This window comes from Phyllostomus hastatus, unplaced genomic scaffold (genome assembly GCF_019186645.2).
Source record: "Phyllostomus hastatus isolate PE091 unplaced genomic scaffold, TTU_PhHast_1.1 phas_scaffold_78, whole genome shotgun sequence".
Classification (NCBI taxonomy): domain Eukaryota; kingdom Metazoa; phylum Chordata; class Mammalia; order Chiroptera; family Phyllostomidae; genus Phyllostomus; species Phyllostomus hastatus.
Window position 1 is genome coordinate 10,458,180 of NW_025334041.1, and position 16,995 is coordinate 10,475,174.

The 16,995-nt window shown below is 44.7% G+C and overlaps 1 protein-coding gene across 2 annotated transcripts in view; it reads left to right on the forward strand.

Annotated features, from left to right (window-relative positions):
- Positions 1–277: 277 nt before the first annotated feature.
- The window catches only part of CPVL (carboxypeptidase vitellogenic like), a 105,152-nt gene continuing 88,434 nt past the window's right edge, over positions 278–16,995 (forward strand). For both annotated transcript variants that reach the window (XM_045828009.1, XM_045828010.1), the window contains exons 1-2: positions 278–409; positions 13,570–13,761. In XM_045828009.1, the coding sequence (XP_045683965.1) occupies positions 13,593–13,761 (169 nt within the window). In that variant the 5' untranslated portion in view covers positions 278–409; positions 13,570–13,592. The remainder of the gene's footprint in view (positions 410–13,569; positions 13,762–16,995) is intronic.

The following is a 16,995-nucleotide window of genomic DNA, read 5'->3' on the forward strand; positions in this document are numbered from 1 at the left end:
GGGGCAAACGCCTGGGAGGGGGGGATAATTTCAAAATGCAGCGCTGAAATTCAAAGACAGCATCTCTTAAAAACTTGGGGAGAAAATCGAAACGTGCCAATGAACGCACAAACGGAGTTGGCAGCTGCTGTTCCTCTGTTCGTTGTTAACGTGTCACCCTGGGAGTGCTGGCTGCTCCCAGCCCTTCGAGGGCAAGGGCCGACGGGATGAAGTCAGGTCGCAGGGAGGGGAGGCGGGGACATGCCTTCTGCCCGATAGGTCAGGGTCAAGGGTGGGCGTCGCTGAGAGGAGCCATTAAAAGCTCGCCTTCTGCAGGGTGCTTGTGCTGAGGTGAGAGGGGAAGGGCGGCTGACCTCTCCCTGATTGGTGAACCGCAGCGGGGACCAGAGTGCCGATTGCCCTGCCCTGCGTAAGTGCGGGAATCCTCGGGGGATGCGCGGGCAGAGCGGGCTAGTCTTCACCCGGACGCCACACGCTGGGAGCGCAGAGCGGGTGGTCTCAGGAGCCGTTAGCCGCCAGAAGGAAGAAAGCGCGGTGGAATGGGAACGGATCGCGCGGTGGAATGGGAACGGATCGGTTGTCTCGACCAATCCATAGTTTCCAGGATGGGGTACTGGGGAGCCTTGACACTGCTGCCGGTGCGCTCAGCCCCGGGGAACTCTCCCAAAGGCTCCTGGCACGCTCCGGGCGGTTGCACCTGGGCTACTTCCAGATCTGGAGGCGCCTCCGAGTCCAGGAGCCCTTCCAGGGGAGTGTGAAGCTGTGGGGTCCCCCATGACCCTAGATGCGAGATGGGAGCAGCATCCCCTTCCTCCCTCAACGGGTCTCTTTGGGATGTTGATTTCGGGGTGCTGTGGAGAAGTGGGGGTGGGAGGTGCTTTTGATCCGAGTGTGCCCCCCCAAAAGGAGACTTGGCTTGATCTGAGAAACCAAAGCACACGAGAATGAACATTGTTCCTGGAATGTAGGATTAAGAGAAAACCAGGAGTTTGGGACAAGTGACAGCTCCCTGTCAAGTGACTTGGGGCCTTGCAAGGGAGTTGGTAGGAGCCAGTGGGATGAAACGCAAGCACCCAATACATTTGAGGTCAGCTTTGTGTGAAGGAAAAATGGGCTTTCGTGTATTTATGGACTGAAATCACAGGTCGCCTTTTGCTAGTTGGTGACCTTGAGCGGATTATTCAAGATTACTAAATCTCAGTCTCTGCATTTCAGACACTTGTCTTTTCCTCTCCCCTTAAATGTACAGCAACCACCACTACTGCTACTACACTATTTATTATTACTATTATTATTATTTTGGTGTAAGATGAGTAAGAACAGCAACATTAGGAGAAAAAGAGATCCAACAAGAATGCGTTTTGCTAACTTGAAAAATATCTTTTAAGAAAACTGTTCAAAATAAGAATTGGAACATTTTTTTTTAAAGTCAAGTGCACTGGCTGTGTTGGCACATGAAAGTCTGTAAGGTCGTGGAGAGCCTTTGGGGGCCGTGCTTTCTAGACTTCTACTCCAGGCTAATCATTTGGTGGAAACTCTAAAATACAATGTCAGTGTTCTTAGCAAGGAGCCATTTTATTCTTTCTGTCTTTATACATAGGAGCTGGCTGTTTTGGAAAGGCATAAGTGGCGCCCCAACATATGTGAATCTAGCTTTTAAACCAATTTACAGTGAGTTTCTACTAACCTGATTCTATAGCCTGAGAAATAAGTGGGCTTTGACTGACAGGAGGTTCAAATGCCTGAGAAGAGTATTAAGCAAGTCCACTGAGCTCACCAATTCATTCCTCTTGGCAAAACAGAAACAAGAAGCAAACGACATGACAGTATTTGTTAATGGCTCTGTCCTTGTTTCAGGATGCATAGGGTTTGTCAGAGGAAAGACAGAATGTTGCATGCTAGCCTGGTGCACGCAGAGCAAAGACAGTGATGGAGGGAGAGCTCGGTTACTGCCTCGGAGAACATCACGGACCGTTTATTAGCACCAAACACCCAAGGTTAATAGGAACTGCCCCATTCGTAACAGGAAGCAGAGTTCATTTAAAAGAGGGAGCATGTTTATTTTAGTTTAACATCGCCAGGGATTTAACGACGTAGAGTGTGCATTGACTGAACCAAGACCACTAGACAGAATGTAAGTAGGGAAGTGTCTCTCAGCTAGAAAGGTGCCTCTATAAGAATGTCGCATTCCTACCCAGATTGACTTGGGAGAGGGGTAAGCAGGGCAGAAAGCTAAGAAATGTACTTTCCTAGCCAAAACCAGGAATGGGGTTTGAACTGTTATGCTGTATATTTGCAAGTTCAACAATTTAAGCAATTATAGACTCTGTTCACAAGAGAGCGATCTGGTGCTTTCTTGACAAAACCTATGCCCCTAAGCATAAGTGAACTGAAACCAGGGTATTGAGATTTCTCTTCCTCCAAGATCTTGCAGGTACAACCCTGAGCAAGAAACCACCTGCTCTTCCTTTATTGCTTTCACCCAAATACATCTTTACAAATAAACATTTGGGCCAATAAACAATTGTAGCAATAGAAAGACCATCATGAACTAGAAGCAGAATACAGGGAGGAGGTTTAGAGAGGAGACCCAAGGATACTGGGAAGATATGAGGGTAAGAATTTGCTTTTTCAGACACAGAGTCATCTCCCCTGTCCCCCACCTTGTTCCCCAGGTTCTCTGTGGTAGAGGTACCCCAACTCTCAAGATATCTGCTCATTTATTAACAAATATTTCCCCCAATGTTTGATTATGAAAATGTTCAAACATTCAGAAAAGTTGAGAGAACTTTATAGTGCAACCCCCACCTAAATTCTCTTTTCATTCAGCTGGTACCGATTAGAGCCTAGTGTTTGTGTGGCACTGGGCTGAGCTGTAAGGACATACACGGCAGAATATAGTTAGGGAACAAGGAAGGGTTTCATTGGGCGGGAACGCAGAGTTTGCGAAGGGGCCCTATGACGTTCGTCTGGAAGGTTCTGCTGGAGTCACATGGTGGAAGATGTTGAATTTCATGCAGAAAGCTTAAAGCATCCTGCTTGTAGTCTGGAGCCATTGAAAGCATTTGAGGAGTTGGGGTATCTTGTGCCCTGGGAAGCTCTTTCTGGCATTAGGGTTAGGTGACATCGGCATGGGGGCACTAAAGTCCGAGAGATGAGTTGGGAGGCTTTGCAAACGTCCTGGGTCAAACTGTGAACCGAATGGATTGCAGAGATTGACAAGAGGAAAAGGGGTGGGACTTTGCGGCTGCTTTGGCAGGAGGACTCGGGGTGGTTGAGCTCGGGCTTCTACAAAGATAGCGTGTCCATGAGAATAGGTTAAGTCAGAGGAGGAAGAATTTCAAAGGGAGTGGTGAGGTCTTGTTACAAGGCTCCTTTGGGATTGAGGGGCCAATGGGGAAATCACGTGGAGGACTCCACAGGCGGTGGAAAGCCCAACAGCAAGGTCAAGACCAAACAACTCTCCAGACTGGCCATTAGTGATCAGGGCATGGCTAAATGAGAATGTACACATGGAGGAAAGAAGGCCAAGACCTTAAGGGAAAACAGAGTACGTGGAGTTCCTGGAACAGAAAAAAAAATATATAGGTGTCCAAATATCGCTTAGGATTTTAATGACTGTCCTATCTGCAGTATTGTTGCAGTCATAGCAGTCACGAACCAAACGCAGGTTCCTACCACTGGAGAGGGGTTTCTCCTGCTCCTACTCTAGGGGGCATGGCTGGGGCGGGGCCATGGCCGGGGGTGGGGGCAGGGAGTAAGGTGAGAGTGGGGAGGCAAGGGGGAAAGGTAAATGCTTTTTTATCTAGGACTCAGAATACACGGTGCTTTGTCCACGTAAACCTTTTCCACATTTGGGATGTCAGGTCATTTAGTGATTTGCTCTATCTTTTCACAAGGCAACGCCCACTTAGTCTGGGAACCATAACAACCTATCACGAGGATGGCCACATTTTCCAGACCAAACCTCAGCTGTGACATATATTCTGGATGCAACAGCCACCAAGTCTTTATCCAAATATTTAGCAACCCATGCTCCCCGCTCCCTTTCTATGCTAATATTTTAGGACATAGGTTAATATTCACAAATGAATATTCAGCTCTGTAAAACCATCTTATTGTATTAACTTACCACTGACAAGGCAAGGGAAATTAGATTGATTTAGCATCTATTCTGTGGCTAGGGTCTGTCCCAAGACCTCAGTTAGAAGGTGAGGGCAGAGTATTTTCTGTCTTCCTGCAGTACCTGGTATGACTTATATATGTATGCATTTCATCTCACGTGTCTTCAGTATAATATTAAAAAGAAGTGTGGGCCCTGGCTGGCATAGCTCAGTGGATTGAGCGTGGGCTGCGATCCAAAGTGTCGCAGGTTCGATTCCCAGCCAGGGTACATGCCTGGGTTGCAGGCCATAACCCCCAGCAACCGCACATTGATGTTTCTCTCTCTCTCTCTCTCTCTCTCTCTCCACACACACACACACACACACACACACACACACACACAGTGAGAGGGAGAGGGAGAGACACAAATGCACTGATGTATTCGTTTCAGGACGAAATCAAGTAGTGGGAAATCATAGTTCAAGATACCACCACCTGCCCATCCATCGAAGTCAGATTTAGGGCTCATCCTACGTTCTGTTCTGTTTCAACATACAACATTTCATCACACACAAGGCCCTGATTAGTTTGCCTTCGAATTATTTTCAGTCTTCCCTATTCATGGTTACTATTTCCCACCCCTAGCTTAGGCTTTATCATCTTTATTCTGGATTATTGTAAAGCCTACTAAATCGTGTCTCTGCCGTCTGCCTTTTTAGTTTAAATCCATCCTTACACTCTGGCCATTGTCTTCTTTACAAATCCGAAGTTCTCAGGAGTCCATACTCACCGGAGAACAAAGACTCGGCACATCTACGACGTCCTCCGTGATTTTCTCTCCGCTGGCTTCTCTAGCTCCCTCCTGCTTTTCTACCCACTTTCTGCTTTCTGCTTGTATCTTGCCTATGTCTTGGTTATATACTGCTGTACAACAAGGGTGGAAAAAAGGTAAAACCTATGGCCCCAGAAAATAAGACAGACAGCAGCAAATGAGGGAAGTGCAGAAATTTATTCAAGTAGGAGTTAACGTCAGGGTTAGACATCAGCTTGGAGATTCGCATTGGTCCAGGCAAGTGATGGTAGAGACCTGGGTTGGGACCTGGGAGTGGGGTTGGAGAGGAGAGGAGGGATTTACAAAACACACAGGACAGTCAGTGGGCGGTGGGCTGGCTGCACAAAGGCAGCAAGAGGGAAGCCGTGAAGTCAGCCAGTCCGGGATTTCCAGCTTCCGTGCTTGAGAGTGTGTTCAATCAAGACAAAATAGGGAAGTGGGGATATGTTTAGGGAAGAAGGTAATCAGTTTAGTTTTTGAGTTGTTCTGAATTACTTTTGATTTTTGTCAACATAATCCACACCCATGGGTGAAAAATCCAAGTCATAGTACAGTTCTCAGGATAAAAAATTGTATTCCTCTTTCTAACCACTGTGGCTGCGTACTGTGTTAATCACGGTAGGTAGCCAAAAGGAGGCTGATTCTAGAAAGAATAGGGCTACCTTTCCTTCAGTAAAAATGAAGAATTTCTCAGTGGAAGACACTGCTTTTGTCACGAGTCTTAAAAGGCTGAGGGCTTCAGCGACCCCCACCAAAATTTATTTTTAAAACTAAAGAGAGTACATCAGAAATCCATTGTAAAGCAATCTCCGGGCATGTGATTTTCACTTCTTTGCAGATAAACATGCTCTTAAATCATTTGTCATTCCGGGACCTGTACATTTTACAAATAATATAAGGGGATGATCCTGTTTACCCGGAATTCTGCTGCTGTCAAAGTTTGCCCAGAGGCGGGTTTTGTTATTGTCTGTTATTTACACAGTGATACATGGGAAATACACAGACTTTGGAGCCACCTACACCTGGCTTCAGATTCCAGCTTTATTATTTAGTGTCTGAGTGGGGGGGCTTGGGAAAATGAATCTGGGACTTGCGAAACATTCAGCCTCAGTTTCCTCACCTGGCTTTGTCTTATAGAAACTCTGGACTTAGGGCTTTTCTAAGAACAGCATTGCTGTCTCTCCAACCTCTGGAGTGGTCCCACTCCCCATGTAACACAGTGTCCTGGGGCAGCTGGAACAAAATACCACTCACTGGGTGGCCAAAGCAACAGGGGCATCTCGTCTCTCGGTTCTGCTGGCTGCGAGTGCAAAATCACCATGTAGCCAGGGCCACGCTTCCTCTGAGCCCTGCAGGAGAGAATGCTTCCTTCCTTCTTGTAGCTTCTGGCATCTGCCAGTTGTCTTCGTGTCTTGGCTTGTAGATGCATCACTCCCTTCTCTGCCTCCATGCTCACATGGCCGTCTTCTCCCTGTGTGTCTCTCTGTCTTTATATGGCCTTCCATCTTCTCCCTGTGTTTCTCTTCTTTTATTAGAACACGAATTACATTGGATTCAAGCCCCACCCTCGTTCGGCATGACCTCATTCTAACTTAACTAATGACACTGTTTCCAAAGAAGGCCACATTCCAAAGGACTTCGGCATATATTTTGGGGAAAATAATTCAGCCCATAACAATTCATGCAGTCACTTTGGGCGAAAAACTTTGAAGTCATGCTTGCTCCTTCCCATTATATTTCAGTTTATTAACAAATATGGATGGCTGTGCCTTCAAAGTGTAGCTGACCACTTCTCACCAGCACTGCTGCTACTCTCTGACCTCAGCCTCTACCCCCTCTCCTGGATTGCTACATCAGCTTCCTAATTGGTATCCTGATTCCATCCTATCCTCCTGAAGTCCACTTGCTAGGAAGCAACCAATGTGATCATTTCACATTACATTCCACAAGTCTAATTAGAGTGCATTACCCGCTCACTTAAAAGCCTGCAGTGGTCTCCCCTTGCAATTAAAATGAAATACTACTGCATATGAATACAGGTAAGACTCCACATACGTGCACCCTGACTATCCTCCACACTCGCCACGTGCCACTTCCTCCTTCATTCCCTGTACACCCACCTGTTGTGGAAAATCCACCCACACGCGGGGAGATAATGAAGCACGAACTTTATTACCCGGGGGCCCAGAGCGGGTGGCTAACATCCAAATCCTCTGAGCACCGATCCTCACTCTCCCGGGGTTTAAATAGTCCCGGGCTTCCTACCTACGTGGCGAAGCAAGGTTACAGAAGCCGAATGCAGAAGTTACATCCAGCTACTTTACATGGGAGACAAAGAGAAAACTCAGGAGGAATTTGCAGAAGCAAGGAGCAAGGAGCTTATCATGGGAGTCTGTGTACGACCTTGAGTAACTGGCCGTTGCTTTGGTTACGACTTGTCAGCTTCTACAGTCCTGTGTGAAACTTTGCAAGTGTTACAGTTACAGAGCATAAGAAACCTTTGGAGTTTTCTTTTCCTGCCACACACCAACCGACGACAAACAAAGCTTGTTTGCACCTCAGGGCCTTTGCACTGCTTCCTCAAGGTGGGCTTCACCCAGAGACGTGTTTCCTGACCGGTGTTAGCCCAAATGCAGCTTTCACACTTCTCAGCAATATAATAATTTAAGTCCAGGGGGAGATAGTAGGCAGTATTTCCAAGCTTACCTGAATAAGAAAGAGGGACCCTGGCCCATGTAGCACCTTTTGGGGGATTCTGGTATTAGGAGTACAGAATGGCCTCTGGAGACCACTAAGGACTGGCCTGAATTCCTTGTCCTACCACTTATTAGCTACATGAACCTGGGCAAGTGAGTTAAATCCTCTGAGGCTCAGTTGCTCACCTGTAAAATGGGATGAAAATAGCACCTGCATGGTGCTGGTCAGAAATAAAACTATAAAGCAATTAGCACAGTTCTGCAACCAGGAAGCATTTAATAATTAATAGGTATGATTGGTATCCTTATCACGATGATGACTTTGATCATAGGGATGGTCTTTCTATTTCACAGCTCTTATTAACATTTTGGGACATGTCTACTTTTTGCTTCCACCCCTACTCAAATTTTCCTTCTGGTTGCAGTAAGATTTCAAGGTAACACTCCCTAGTAGGGTGTCAGATGATATTATTATCTCCTGTTCCTGATTCTTTTCATTCTCTGCCTGCCACGTAACTCCAGTGTGTCTCCCGTCTCTGCGAGTCCAAGGATGCAATGGCAGAGATGGGGACGACAAACTCACCTGCAAGGTGAGACACCAAAGCTCTGGTGCCAGAGGGGCAGGCCTGTGACAAGGAGATAGGGACGTTTGGTCTCAGGGCCACTTCAGCAAAAGGAGCCCCTTCCCTGGTGTGGCGTGTGCTGTGTGCTCTCAGGGAACAGAGCGCTTCGAAGATCAACTTTAGAAATTAACATGACGTCATAGGGAAGATGAATAGTGGATCCTTCCAAACAGAGGGTTTCTTCTATCATTTGCATGGAAATCTTTTTTTGCAAAATAGGTGGATTTGGGCTTAGAGTTGGTATTTAACTCAGGGTTGCACAATAGCCTCTTATTACAGGATTCAAATGTTTTGGATATACATGAATAATGTTGACAGATGAATGAGTCCTTTTTAAATTACAGATTTCTTGGAAATGTCTGTTAGTTGGCCTGGTTTTGTTTGTTTGTTTGTTTGCTTGGGGGAATGTTTTGTTATGTTGAGAGCTATTTAAGTCAGTTAAATATGTATGGGGGCCCCAAATAACTGTTTTAATTGCATCTATAACAATTATTACATAAACAATTTTTAAAATCTTCACCTGAGGATATGTTTATTGATTTTAGAGAGAGAGGGAGAAAGAGAGAGAGAGAGAGAGATAGAAACATAAATTGGTTGCCTCCTGTATGCACCCCAACCCGGGACAGAAACAGCAACCTAGGCATGAATCCTGACTGGGAGTCGAAACCGAACCCTTTTGGTGTATGGGACGGTGCTCCAACCAATCGAGCCACCTGACCAGGGCTACATAAACAACTTTTATCCTGTAACTGGAATAGCCTGTAATGCAAAACGGAGAAGTTGGAAAGAGAGATGGAGAGAACACAAGCGCTGCTTGAACTGGTGGCTCTGGTTTCGCGTCCTCATTCTGAAGTTTTTGTTCTCAGTTCTTCTTCGTCGGTAGAACACACGCCTCCCAGTGGCAGGTTTCCTCTCGGGCCCTTGCGTATCTGAGTGTGTCGCTGGCTGCTTCCACACACAGATGGCAACTCAGCGGGACTTTCCCTTTTGCCTCTTCTGGCTTTTGGGAGTGGGGCAGGGGAGCCCCGACCTGTGGTGTCTGCTGAGGTCCCTGGTGTAAATATTCCCACCGTGGGTGATGGTGAGCTGTCGACAGACGTCACTAAACACTGAGTTGGAGTGAACTGTGCAGCAGCAAACCATTAGATAATCTGTCCACCGGACACACAGAGAAACTTAACTCCAGAACACAGAGAATACTAAAATGCAGTGAAATAGTTCGGAAGTGATGAATGTTGAGTATTTGTGACATTTTTTCAGTATAACTTATTCAATGGTAAATTTTTGTGGTGTAATTTGCAACAATGGCCATGTCCAACAAGTGGTTCGCCAAGTTCCGGGACGCAGAGGAGTCACTGTCCTGCCCACGGCCCACTGAATCCGTCATGGCTGACCCTGGATAGGAACTCCTTCTAAGAACCAAATTTCTCTGGAAAGATTTACTCACTGGTGTTTCTTTTTTTAAATGTATTTATTTTACTACATCCTCTACCAGGCTTGGAAAGGGTCTAGGACCCTTACAGGCTGTGTCACCTGTTGCGACGGTCAGAGCCAGGCTATCTAAATGCAGCTGTGACCAGAGACGGGAGAGGGGAATGCAGTTCGTGGGTCTCGAGCCATGGACAGTCCTGGCTGTGAGTCTGGCTTGGCTCTGCTGCTCACCAGTGGTGTAATCTTAAGCAAGTCACTTACTTAACTTTCTGGCTTCAGTTTCCTAGTTGGGACGATGAAAAATTGGACCATGCGAGCATGTATTATCTCATCTAGGTCTAAAATATCATGATTCATTTTTTTGGATCCATTCGTTCCACAAGTATTTGCCTCGCACCAATTATATGCACATCTGCTATAGGCTCTATTTATAGCAGAATTAAACACAAATGTAAGAATAATAACTATTATTGTAGCAATCTCACATGTATGCAGAGCCTTCTAATTTGCTGAAGAGAAAACACACTCTGAGTCTCTGAGGTCAGCCTAGGGCTTCAGGGGATCAGGATGTTGGGGAAGAAGGACCTGCTGTAAAAGAACAAACAGGGCGTCACTCCTGGGAAGTGCAACAGGCCATAACCGGTAGCGAGAAGGGGAAAAAACAAGCATCTGTTTGGCCATGTTTATCAGCTGATACGCTTTGCCTTCAAAACCAAAAACTATTTCTTTCCTGATTATAAGATTAGTAGTAGAAAATGTAGAAGTTCTTAAGAAGTGTTAAATGAAGAGAAAATACCAGTATCTGATTTAATAGCCTGCTTTTATCTACCTAATATTTTAGTATATTTTTCAAAGCATTATTAATCACTAGTCATATTAATCGCTATTTATGATTTTATCTTTTTGGTGCACAGGAACTCACTTATCTTAATTTTTAAAAAGATTTTATTTATTTATTTTTAGAGAGGGAAGGGAGATAGAGAGAGAGACAGAGAAACATCAATGTGCGGTTGCTGGGGGTCATGGCCTGCAACCCAGGCATGTGTCCTGACTGGGAATCGAACCTGCAACACTTTGGTTTGCAGCCTGCGCTCAATCCACTGAGCTACACCAGCCAGGGCTTTTATCTTAAATTTTTACATTGTTGACTGTTTTTATTCTTCAAAACACTGTGATAAATAACTTTGCTTATATAAAAATTGTACATTGTCCATATAGTTTTCAACTGTAACATTTAATGTTTAGTAAGACAGTCATATACTTTTGACCTTTGGCTTATTTGATTCTGCCAATATTCCTGGATTTTATTGTTTCTAAACATGTATTAAATGGAACAGTTTGTCTGAATCCTTCAATATGATATATTTGGACTGGAAATTGTGCCAGTGTTTTCATACTATTTCAAATAGACATATGATAAAATATATGGTGAATCATTTTTTCTTTCACCTCTATGGATAATAGCTTCTGGTACAAGGTTTATTAGTTTAGAAGTACTCATTCAAAAAGTAAAAAAATTCAGGCTAGTTTATGATAAGCAAAACATTTGAGAAGGCTGTGAAGAAAAAAGGCTTCTCTATTTATGATAACAGCTTTCATTTCATTAGGAGAGATGGCAGCTTAGCCCAGTTCAGGAATTCCGACAGTTAAATGAACACCAGGAAATGAAAAATGTTGCTTTAATTCCCCTACACGGGAAACCACGACTTTAACACTTGTTTGATTAAATGTTAATGAGATCTAGTAAAATGACCCAACTCGTAACTTTTATGAATTAGATATGTCATTTAAAATGAGAACAGTTTCACCTTTCTTTAACATCTTTGAGTCAACATCTGCTTACAGGGGAAGTGCTCTAACTACGCTGGTTGTTCAAATATTAATGCCTTCCATTAAGGGGGCTGGAGGTTTGCAGCAGCAAGCCTGAGAAATCGGATGGCATGATTAGTGTCTCATTTCTGCCCCCAGGAAAAACAACCTTTTACTGGAAGAGCTTCTTCCAGTATGTTTTAATACCACAGCCTTTTTTTTCTAAGCGAGCTACAGAGTAAGATTGTTGACTTCAAGCATTCCTTGAAAGTGGCTGTTATTAAAACATCAGCACAACAAGGTCACATAATTTTAAAAATATTTTATTAGTGCCATAGTGGTCATTACCCTTGGGCTTCTTGGGAACCTAATTTCAGTTTCTAAATTCATGTTGTTCATTATTATAGTCAATAATAGGCAAAAGCAAATTATAAGTACAGACTGTATATGATTAGGCTTCTTTAGTTAAGGATGAGGACTTTATTAAGGGTTTTATATGCTGAATATATAATCCTATACAAAGATTATATATTCAATCCAATTACAATTACAGATTTTTATCTCATTGGAGTAATGTGGCCGAAAACCTTTTTAAATTTGCTACAACCAGCATTTTCATATTATGCCAAATTGGGTTGTGATGAGCAGGTGGTAATCGATTTTCACACATTTTGTGTTTTTAAGATGTTATAATGGTTTGGCATTTTAAAGCACCAAAAGCAGGCATGATGTTTGCATAATTGCATATTTCATTTTGCATCCAGTAATCTCAGTGAATGGAGTGTTTATTTATTTCATGTATCTTACTAAGACTTTAGAACCGAAAACTTGGATCATGCTTAGAGAGTGGTGAGGCCGAGTCCTGTACCAGCACTGATGCAGGGCATCAGAACACTCAGCAGGGTCAGCATTTAGGTGAAGCAAGAGAGGCACCGCCTTGGGTGAAACACTTAACAGTGCCCCAAAAGCTCAGTAACCAAGATAAATAGTGTTTTAACATACTATTTGAAAAGAATCAAAATCAAGGCCCCCCCCAAAAACCCATTTTGAAAACAATATCAACATTTTAGAAAAAAGATGAGATTTGACCCCGTATTTCCCCCAGAATCCCTGTATGTCCTCGTCCTGACCCTGGCTGGGCTCTCGTTCTGATCCCTCCACTCTCGAGTCTTGCCTGACGCATGCTCTGGAGTCACGTTCCCTTAACTAACACTGCTGATAGTGATCCTCACTCTCCTGAGCGAATCAGCTAGAAATGCAAAAGGAAGCCCATCATAAATGCAATTTACATGTTTATTTACAAGTTAGGGAAATCACCATACAATTTTAGGCCATTATTATTATCAGCCCAGATGAACACTCTAAGCAAATATCAGATTTGAAGAACCTTGGAAGTTTGTGTTAATCAAGTTTGAAGCCGGGGGCAGGGACCGAAAGATAGTTGTGGAATCCTCCCTCTCTTCCTTTTCTCTCTTTTGGTTCTTGGATGCAGAGGTTACTGCCTTTGTAAGAGACAGCAGAGGGAAGAAGAAACCCATTTTGGTGATTTGAAATTTCCCTGCAATGGTCTCACCGCTGTTCCCGGTGCCCCACCCCCCAGCGATGTCTACCTCGTTCCTCCCGCCCGTCTGAGGCCCACCGCCTTTCTGTCACCCCTGACCTTGCCCAGGCTTTCCCAGCTTCCCTCGGCCTGAAGTGTGTTCTCCGTCCTCTGCCTTCCCGTAGTGGTAAACTGTCACAACCACTTATTTGCTGATTAATTACAGAGCCTTTGTTGTCTTGACGCTTTAATCCTCCATTGAATTTGCTTTCCAGACCATAGTTTTAGAAATACAAATTGTTTCTCCAATTAAATAGTAAATCTCTTGCATAACCCAGCCCCCCAGTAGACCGTTAATTTCAGACTGAGCAGGGATCCGGCCTGTTTTAATTAGGTGGTATGCAAGGTGCTTAGCAAAGGACCTTTACACACAATTTTTTTTTTGAGTGAATCAATTACTATCTTGCACGTGAAAGGCTAGGGAACTATTTACTCCTCTGATTCATTGCAGAACTGTTGTTGTTTTCATCCTAGGTTGAGAGCGACTGGCCGGTGCCATGTGGAAGGAGGCTGTTTTGTTGGCCCTGCTGATGCTCTGCCCTAGTGGCCGTGGGCTGTTTTACTTCGGGTCCGGAAACACCCACGGCTCTGTGCCTTGTGATGGGGGAGACAAAGGGCAGCCACTATATCTTACTCCCTACATCGAAGCTGGGAAAGTCGTAGAAGGTAAGTCCAATCAGAAAACCCCTGGTATACTTTCAGTAGTTGTTGCTTTTCTAAACAATTATCCTCCAGGATCCCCAGTCTATTCTGATATTTTCACTCACTCCTTTTAGTTCACATACTGATGATTGGCTGTCACATATTATCTGAGTTACAAGCTAAGATGAGAGTCCATTGGCGCCAGTTTATCTAGTGGGTGGGTCCCTGAACTTCTGTCTACAGAACTAGTACACTGCCTGTCTGCCACTGGACACTTAATAAGGCTAACACCAGCCTTAGAACTGACTGTGTGTCAGTTACAGGTTCCAAATATCCCATTGATATTTACAGCCATTTAAACATCTGGACAACCCAAGGAACTAAGGAACACACAAGAAACTAAGCAGAAATAGATGAAGTTCCTTTTCAGAGGCACACAGACACCAGCTGGCAGAGGCAGGCTCCACACCCAGAGAGCCTCACCGCAGAATCTACGTTCACAGCCAGTGTGCTGGGCCCCCTTGCCTGGCAGGTTACCCCCAAACAGCCTAGGCCCAGTTTCCTCATTAACGAGATGGAGATGTAACAGCATACCCACAGTGCAGGGGTATTATAAGAATCAGATGAGAACATGCACATGGAAACACTTAATATCCCATAAATTGCTCTCTAAATATTATTTGTAAATGGGATTTTCTGTTGTTATTATTAATGGGAAAAGAGTTGTCATTTGGTGTCATCAGAGACTAAATTTTATGCCCAGATTCTGCTCTTAACGCTTAGATAAAGCACTGTGTAGATAAATTCATCTTTCTGGGCCTCAGGGGCTCCCGAACTCTAAGAGGATATAGGCAGCAGTTTGAGGAGCTGATACTGAAAGGAAGCAGAGAAATGGGGTGCTGGCTGGAGGAAGCTGTGGGCTCGGGAAGAGCCTCTGAGAACTGGTCTAGCAGAAGGGGAAGGCTGGGTGGGGGCAGCTCTTGCTGGAGCCCTTTCTTTGAGTAGCCGAGAGGCATGGCGTCTGGAGCACAGGTGCCCCCATAGGCTTGGTGTTTGCTCTGGAGGACCGAAGTTTATCCCCTATCACAGGAGGGTGGGCAGAGTTAATGCCTCTGCGGCCGCTGGGTTGGTAGATGTCATGGGAGTGTGGGAGTGACACTGAAAGCTGTAGGGAAGTGATCTGTTTAAAGATGAAAAAAAAAATCCACATGGAAAGTTCAAATAAAGCAACTTTCCGTCATTTGAAACATTCTCCTAGCCAATAGGATGTCGTTGTTTTTGTTGTTTGGTTTAAAACCAAAATATTATCGTATCTTAAGAGTACATTTGAGTCCTGTTTGTATGTCTTTTCTGAAATACCCATTGGTTCCATGTTTCACGGTCTCTTTTCTCAGAAAAGGTGGAAAACTTTGATGATGTAATTAGTGTACATTTGATAAAATAGTTAGATAACATAGTCAGTTTGTTTTTTGAAAAGACTCATTTTTACTTGCCATAGAAAAATGCTGAATAGATGGTAGCCTACCAGTAAAGGCTCATATCACCAGACATGCATAAAGAGGCAAAAAAACATTGTTAATTCAAATCTTCCACGTTGGAACCCATGTGTTATTTTGGCGGCTTTAGTAAGAGCACACTGATGCCTTAGATTATGTCCACTAACAGTAAATCAAAGCAAACCATGTCAGTTAGAACTGAGAAGGAATGAAACACTCATAACTAGCCCTACTGATCTGCAGACGAGACTCGCATGCCTCCCATGATCTGTCCAAGGGGCTGCAGGTACTATTAGCAGAGATGTGTTTATGACCCACGTTTGCCAACACCTGCTCTGTGATATGCCTGCTCTGATTTTTTCTCATTTGAGAGCTTGTGCTCTCCTGGAGTGTAACCTGATACTCACACACGAAACAATTCAAGAAGAAGGCAGTGCATGTCGGAAAACTGAAGGGTTGCATTTGAGGTGGGCATGCTGGAGATTTTGAGAAGCAAGCTATCTGGTTGGTGGGCACAATCCAGAGAGAAAATAGTCATAGTTGTAAGGAAACATAACAAGTAACCACCACTGAAAAAAATTAAGTCTCCAGTACATAGCACAGTGTCTCTATGTAATCAGCACTCAGTAAATATTTATAGAATTTGCATTTTAGACCTCATTGTGTGCCAGGCATTGTGCTTCACACACACATTAGTTCATTTCATGCCCAGAGCAACCCTCATGAAGAAAGCATAACTACCGTTCCCACTTTCCAGATGAGAAAAGGAGGCCCAGAGAAATTCAGTATCTTACCCAGGGCTATTTGAAGCTAGGACGTGGCAGAGATGGAATTAAAACCCACCTCTGCTGACTCCAGAGCCCGAGGTATGAACCACTGTGCGATGTGGCCAGCTCCAGACTTGAGGGTATTGGGCAAAATGTGGGTAAATAGCAAAGGGCTTGTGCATCCGAGTGAGGAGAACAGTTAAAGGCATCATGTGAAAGTGGCCATCGTGTGTCTCTGTCAGACATCTGGTGCAATCAAGAGAGAGGCATAGTAAGCCCTGGCTGGCGTAGCTCAGTGGATTGAGCGTGAACCAAAGTGTCGCAGGTTCGATTCCCAGTCAGGGCACATGCCTGGGTTGCAGGCCACGGCCCCCAGCAACCACACATTGATGTTTCTCTCTCTCTCTTTCTCCCTCCCTTCCCTCTCTAAAAATAAATAAATAAAATCTTAAAAAAAAAGAGAGAGAGAGAGGCATAGAGAGAAATCCACCCGAGAGAGCGTCCACACCTCTCGTTCCTGTGTTTCTTGACCAGGAGCCTTGCAGTTACGGTCATCAGCAGGAGCAAAGAATGACTGTGAGGGACACAGTTTCACCTTTTGTCCCTCCATGCCAGCCCTGATAGACCACCATCTGAGGAGTGACAATATTTAAAATATTAAATCTCTTCCAGCCAAGACGGAGGCCTAGGTAGATACACTTTGCTTCCTCACACAACCAAAAGAAGGATGACAACAAATTTAAAACCAACCAGAACTGCCAGAAAAATGGAACTGTATGGAAGTCCAGCAACCAAGGAGTTAAAAAAGATACATTCACCCGGACCAGAAGGAGGGGTGGAGACAGGCAGCCAGGTGAAGAGGACTCAGGGCAAGGTGGCAGCTGGCGAACCCGGCAGTCCCACATGCGTGCGCAGATAAACTGAGAGGAACAACCAGGGAGCAGACAGACCACACAGCCCAGGGCCCCAGCTCGGGGAAATAGAGCCTCAAACCT